Raw genomic sequence first — 6708 nt, 5'->3', positions numbered from 1 at the left:
TGCGCGCCATGCGGGACCCTCCTCCAGTGGCCGGGGAGCAGCCGGGGATCGAACCGGCGCCACAGAGGCTGCGGGCAGCTTCGCAACCCAGCGCTCAACAGCTGTGCCACCGGGGAGGCCCCAGAGTCTTGTGTTTTAACCTAGATGGTCATGGGGGATTTGTTGCTGCGTTAGATCCACTTTGATCTTGACTGGTGAGGGTGTGTGTACCCCTGGAGCCTGTGGCTGCCCAGGCACACACACTGAGCACCTCTGCGCTCTCCCAGCTGTGGGGTCCCCCCTCCTTTGGCTTCGGTCTCTCTGCTGGTGATAGAGAGGCCCTGACGGTGTGGGTCACTGTGGGGATTATAGAACGCCCCGTCCTTTCGCTCTGGGAAAACCACTCAACAGAGACTCCGACCACGTTCTAGTGATTTATAGCCTTTTATTGTGACGGTGTCCTCAGGTCCGTGGGGTCGGGGTGTATATAAGAGTGTAATGTTCCTGCTCTGTCCACCGGAGCAGCGTCTCCTTTGAATTCATGTGACTACAGAAGGCACTCGGTCGGTGAACTGTGTGTCGGAGGTGTGGGAACCAGGAGGGAGAATACCCACACCGGGGCCTGCTCGGGGAGCTGGGAGGGCTTGCAGGTCAAGCAATGGCTTGGGAGTGGGGGGCAGAGGCACCCGCTTGGGTGGCTTTCTCCCCATTTCATGTAAACTAAGTTGCCAGTGATTGGTTACCATGGATATAGTTTCTTAATGACTCAATCTCAGCACAACTCACTGGGGGCGAGGGGGGGCCTCCTGGTGGGTTTTCTCACTTGGGTACAGCCTTCACAACGCCAATGGACGCCCCGAACACAGGGCGGGATTCTCTGTGCTCATTGTGAGGGGTTTCTGTGATGCCTAGAATTTGAACATGGATTCAGACAGGGCTGAGGAGAGTCCATTGGCCTGGTTTGGTTCCACGTTTTCCTGCCACGGTCATGCCGTGGCAAGTGGTTTATTCACTGGCTTTGGTGCCATTGAAGTCTGCGTCGCGAGCATCCATCTCCTCCTCAGACCCATCCGCGTTTTCAATCACTCTGCGTCCCCCAGACCTTCTAGAGGGAACAAGAGAGCTCTCGTTTCCGCGCCTGTGGGTTTGAAGAAAGCTCGGGTTACTTGAGAAAAGGGAGCGTTGTCGAGGTTGGAAGAGCGGTTAGAAGGGGCAAAAACCAGACAGACAAGATGCAGGTATTAGGCTGAAGTCCACCCATCCTGCCGACTTCAGGTAAGTGCGTTCAGTCAGCACATGGCGCAAGGGGGGTTTCAAGCAAGATTATCTGCTTTAAGGAAGGTCCAGCTTGGTCGTGTCCGAGCCCCACCAGGTTCTGACTGGTCAGCTGTGGTCTTTTGTGTAGAAAAGACGGCAAATAGCGGTGGGGGACAGGGGACAGGCGCCCTGGCTTTCTTAGCGTCCTGCGGGCAGGTTTGAAGGAAAATACGCTGCACCGCCTTAGGAGGAACAAAGAGGGGGGCTTTAAGTTTCCAATTAGAGAAAACAGAGCAGTGAAGACGGAACTGCTGAGGGGAAGAGGTGGCTGAGGAGGCCAGAGGGGCGACCACAGCAGGGATTTGGCTTTTGCTCACAGGGGCCGTTGTCGTGGGAACATTTAAGTGCTCAATGGCTATCAGGAAAGCTAAGTGAGGAGTAGCCCTCTGTGTGTCTTTGCTGTAGGACACCCCTTTCTTGTCCGTATGGCCCCTAGCACCTCTCTGTCATGCCAGGTGCCCTGAGTTACCTCTGAGGCCTGCCCTGATTGCCTAAGTGAGCTTGGAACAGGAGGGTGGGAGGGGCAGGAGCAGGAAAAGGCAGACCCGCCGCACGTAACCCCCACTGTTTGGAAGGAAAGTCTGTGACCCCAACACAGAATCATGTTGGCTTCAGCCTTAGGACCTTGTGTGACCTGAATCAGAGGACAGTTCTCCACTCATTTAAAATGTCAAAGAAGACAGCAGACTTGGTACCAGAAACCACCTGCTCACCACACACAGGCCAGGCGCTCTTCCTCTAGGCACTGAGTCTTCAGTCAAAAGGAACAATCAGACAGGTAAGACCACAGGCGTAAGCAAGGCCCAGAGGTTCCTGATCACTGACAAGGGGAATCCCAGCTTGAGCCTTTGGGATCTCGGAGGGGGACAGGCCTGGGCTAGATGGCATTTCCCAAGGTGCAGTGATCGGGAATAAATACTTAAAGTTGCAGCCACTCCCAGCTAAGGCCCAAGGCCAGCTTCAGAGGGAAGGTCTAGGCCCCCAGCTCCCTTAGGAGAACTCCATCACTGTCTCTCTAGAAGTGACCTGGGCAAGTCTTTTTCTTTACTAGTGCAAGAAATTGGGTCAGAGGAGTGTGCCGCACTGCCCACCCTCTCTGCAGCAATCCTGGGGGTCTGGCCTGGGCTGGAACAGCCCCTACACCCCAGTGCTCCAGTCTGCTTTCCGCACAAGGGTGTGTTTGCTAACTGGAACAAGGTAGCTGAGAAATGTGCACCCTTGATCTAAGAAGCAAATTGTGCTTAGAAGGAAAATGAAGAATTACTGCTTAAATACCCACCCCAAGAGCCTGTCTGATCAGCTTAGGTGGCAAAGGTTGACACCGGCTGTATCTGTTACAGGAAGTAAGCAACCCCTCCAAGCCCGTCTTAAGGGTGTGACCCTGGAGAATTTGGACTGTTCTGGACTCAGCTTAGCCCAGGCACTTCTGACCCAACAGGAGTCTGCACGGGAGAATAGCACCTGCTGCCTCAAGAGGAGGCCCAGGAACTCGGGCCCCACGCTCCAGCCATCCCTTGTGTTCCACTTGTCCTAAGGTGCCAGCGAGCTGGCAGGAGTGCTGCTTGAATGCTGTGTCCTAGAGGCCTAAAGCTCCTGCCAAGACCTCATCCAGCTTTAAGTATTTGGGTAGCGACAGCAAAGCCGAGATCCCCCAAAAGAGAAGATGGCCCCAAGCCAGGGTTTCCTCGGCCCTCTCTGGAAGGACAAGTGTTAGACCAGCCCCAGCTGCCTAACTTCACGGAAGGAAAAGGTTAGTGTCCCAGGGAAGTCAGGGCCTTGTAACTGTCTGTGAAGGGCCTGTGCACTTCGATCTTGGGTGTCCAGTCCCCGGTCATGGGTATGTGCCCAGGAGGCCTCTGGACGAGGCTCTACAGTGGCCAGCGTCCAGCCTTGTGCATGAGAGTGCAGGCAGCAGCTGGGTCTGGCTAAGTGTCACAGCCCCAATACTCGTAAGGCGTGGGGTGAGAGCTCCTGTGTTCTGCAGGCACGCTTGTGAAAGCTGCTCAGCGGGGCACAGGGCTGGAAGGCAGTTACCGTGACCCTGTACTGTGTCAATTCCAACCTGTGACCCCAAGCAGACGGAAAGAAGCTGTTCTCCAGAACACACCCAGCCGGGTGGGGGAGGACAGCACAGCCAGGCTTCCAAATGGTGACGGACGCCCTCTCTGTCGGGTAAGAATGACCCAAGCACCATACACAGCCTCCAGCCTCGTCCGCACGCAGGGGCGAGGGTGCGCTCACTGCCATGTCCCGTGCCCAAGCGGCAGTGGGGGGTTAAAAAGTATCGGGAGAGGAGGGGCCTTGTGTCAGCTTTCCCTCAGGTGAAGGGCAGTTTGGACCTAAGCTCCCCCAGCCTTCTGGTTTTGCAGGAATCTCAAGGAAATTGGCAAGGGCCAAGAAGGGGCAAAGGAGGGCAGGGAGAGCGCGCTGGGCAGAAAGGAAATGGAAGCCAAGTGCCACACACGTGCGCGGAGGTGAGGGCAGGATACCTGGCAAGTCATTGCGGAGCTTCCTGGGGGAGGGGGCCTCTGAAACAGAGAGAGAGGCCCTGGCGGTTACCTTCGGCTCCCAGACCACCCTCGGGTGCCTTCCCAGCCGCGAAGGCACTTGCTTTGGCTCACTTAAAGGCACTTTGAAGTCACACTTGGCTTCTGAAGCGGAGAGCTCTGGGAGAGACTGGCACACTAACGTCGTGTTTTGCAGTTGGAAAGCAAAAGTTCTGCCCTTGGAACTACCTTTTTTTTTTTTTTTTTTTTAAATGACTGCAGTCTGTGCCTCCCTCCATACAGACCTGTTCTGGATGGTGCTCAGGACAGAACCTGAGACATGCCTGGCAGAGGCTGCAACAGCATCTCCTGTGGCCAGTGCCCCTTGGCTTTCACCACCTCTCCTGCCTCTAGCAGGTTGGTCAGTGGGCACCTTTGGCAGCCCAGGTTGGAGATGACTGGCCCGTGGTGGGCGCTGGCCAGGCTCGGGGGTGTCGGGAAGTATCTAGTTGATAAAACTGTGAAACCTGCTTTGCGATTCCTTACTCAAGGGGCCTCCCTCAGAGCCCCAGAGCTCTGTGTTAGTGGCATGTGCCCCTGTCCCACATTGTGCTTATGCTCTTGGGAGGCTTATGTTCATCCTGGCTTGAAAACCTTGGAACGTCAGTGGTGGGGGGGTAGAACCCACAGGGATATTCAACGCTCCCTATAAAGATCCTTGGGTGCTTAGCAAGGGGTGAGAGATGCAGAGTGGTGGACAGCTCCCGCCACCCATCTGGAGGCCCAGCCCCGGAGGAGTAGCCACGCCCAGACACCTGCAGAGCATATTCTGAGGACCAAATGGTGAGAGCAGAGCTCGTCCAGGACAGCCCCCCCCCCCACCAGAAGCTGCTCCTGCTGTACCTGAGAGGTGAGGGCTGGTTTCCATTCCACCAGCCACTCACAGCCCTTCCCCTTGTACCATCTGGGGGCTCCTTCCTGAGGCCCAGACCCTGAGCCAGCTTCCCTCTTCTCATCGGGGTTCAGCCTTTGCCCTTATCTCATGTAGGGGTTCTCAGAAGTCTGGAGTTCATATGGCAGGTGATTCTAGATGGCTCCTGGGCACACCCCGCCTTGCACCGAGAAAGGTATTCCCTTTAACTCTAACAATGTTGTTTCATGTCAGAGTCTACTTGCTGCCAGCATCTTTTTCACTCCCGACGCAGACCTTTGGGTCATGTGGCCACAAAAGCCAGACTCATTGCCCCCTTCACTGTATGTTTAATTATGTTGTGACCAGTCAATGCAGGCGGTGCTAGTTTAACAGTATAGGGGTCACGTCTTTTATTTGCAAGTGTGTGTGTGGTTAACACAGGCAGTTTCGGAGAAAATACCAAGTCAGAAGCACAGGTGGTTAGAGGCTGGAGGCGGTGGAGAACCATCATCTCCGACCTGACCACTGACGGTTCAGCTCGTGCCCGGCACTATCCCAGACACTGGGGATAGTGCGACTTGCTGACCAAGGGTGAAAAACAAGTGAAATATGCAGCAGGTTGTGTGATGGCATTAGGGCAAAGAAAGCAGAACTGTAGGGGTGAGGTAGAAAATATTAGCGAGGACAACAGAGATGAGGAAACTTCTGCAGGAGAGGAAGGAGGGGTCAGCTGTGCTGAGGTCAGCCAGTGCAAAGGCCCTGAGGCAGCGTGAAAAGTGGAGGTAATTTAGAATTCAGTCGACAGAGATCACGTAGGTCTTGTGGACCCATCTGTTTTACTGTAAAGGCATCATGTAGGTTCCCCGTGGAAGCATTGGAGGGTTACGAGCAAAGGAGGAATGTGATTCGACCTCATTTAAGCAGGATCCCTGGTCCTTGGTGTTGAGAACAGACTGTCAGAGGGCTAGTGTGAAGCAGGCCCGGGAAGAGTCTGCGAAAAAGTTACTGGATAGGAGGAGAGAGTGGCCCAGGGTGGCAGGCGGTGGCTGGGTTCTGATATGTGGTGTTTTTAAGGGGACACTGACCAGATTTCCTGCCAGATGGGACACAGGGAGAGAGGAAAATAAAGTAAGACCACAAGTTTGTGGCCTGTGTTAACAGCGACTTGATCATTTCCGTGGCTGTGCGGGGAAGTAATGAGAAGAGCTGGCGTGGAGGAGAGGGGGCTCGGGCAGGGCACAAGGTGGGCACGTTAGGCCTGGAGCAGGGATGTCAGCTGACAGGAGTCACAAATGAGGGAGCTGCTGGCCTCAGTGGGAACTTTGAAGCCCCGAGCTTTTGAGATCACCCAGCACTGAACAGAGATGGAAGGAGAGCCAAGATGGAGCTGGGGCAGGCCAGGGGCTCTGAGGTGAGCTGCCAGCAGAGGAGGTGGAGAAAGGACCCCAGGGGAGGGTGGTGTCCAGGAAGGCCCTCGAAGGACATTGAGGAGGAGACCCCGCTGTTGCAGGCAGGTCACGTGCGGGCTGACTGCTGGGTTGGTGTCTGGGGGGCTGCAAGGACAGCGCAGCTGCTGGGAAAACCCCGCCGAGGAGGGGGGTGGGGGCGCTCTGTCAGAGGACTGGCTGCTGTTGGCCCCAGACAGCGTGGAAGTTGGCAGCGGGGCGGGGGGGCTTGTTCACATTTCACGGTCATCTCCATTTCTTGGTTAAGTCAGAAGGGCGGGAGGCAGGAAATGGGAGGCTACTTGACCTCCCGTGCAGACCGGCCCATGATGGAGGGGCCAAACGGCCGTGCTGGCGAGGAGCCCCGAGTTGAGACGGGAGATGGAGAGAGGCCAGAAAGGAGGGGGCGGGACTTTGCAGCTGTCCCTCACGTGGGCCTGTGGGGTCTCGGGAGCTGGGGTCAGCCTCTTCCTGCTGGCCCTCCCTGCAGGAGGCCGGGATGGGGGTAGCGAGGCCTAGAAGGCTGGGCCTTTGCTGGGGGTGCCTGTCTGAGCCGAGCCCTGCTGAA

At 56.2% G+C, this 6708-nt stretch overlaps 1 protein-coding gene across 1 annotated transcript in view; it reads right to left on the bottom strand.

Moving 5' to 3' along the window:
* Positions 1–390: 390 nt before the first annotated feature.
* The window catches only part of MYH11 (myosin heavy chain 11), an 86426-nt gene continuing 80108 nt past the window's right edge, over positions 391–6708 (bottom strand). The window contains exon 41 of the mRNA XM_037507553.2: positions 391–1117. Within this exon, the coding sequence (XP_037363450.1) occupies positions 985–1117 (133 nt within the window). The 3' untranslated portion in view covers positions 391–984. The remainder of the gene's footprint in view (positions 1118–6708) is intronic.

This window comes from Talpa occidentalis, unplaced genomic scaffold, assembly GCF_014898055.3.
Source record: "Talpa occidentalis isolate TD23 unplaced genomic scaffold, MPIMG_talOcc4v2.1 talOcc4.12, whole genome shotgun sequence".
Taxonomy (NCBI): domain Eukaryota; kingdom Metazoa; phylum Chordata; class Mammalia; order Eulipotyphla; family Talpidae; genus Talpa; species Talpa occidentalis.
The sequence above is the reverse complement of the archived record's forward strand: the minus strand, read 5'-3'. Positions and strand labels throughout refer to the sequence as shown.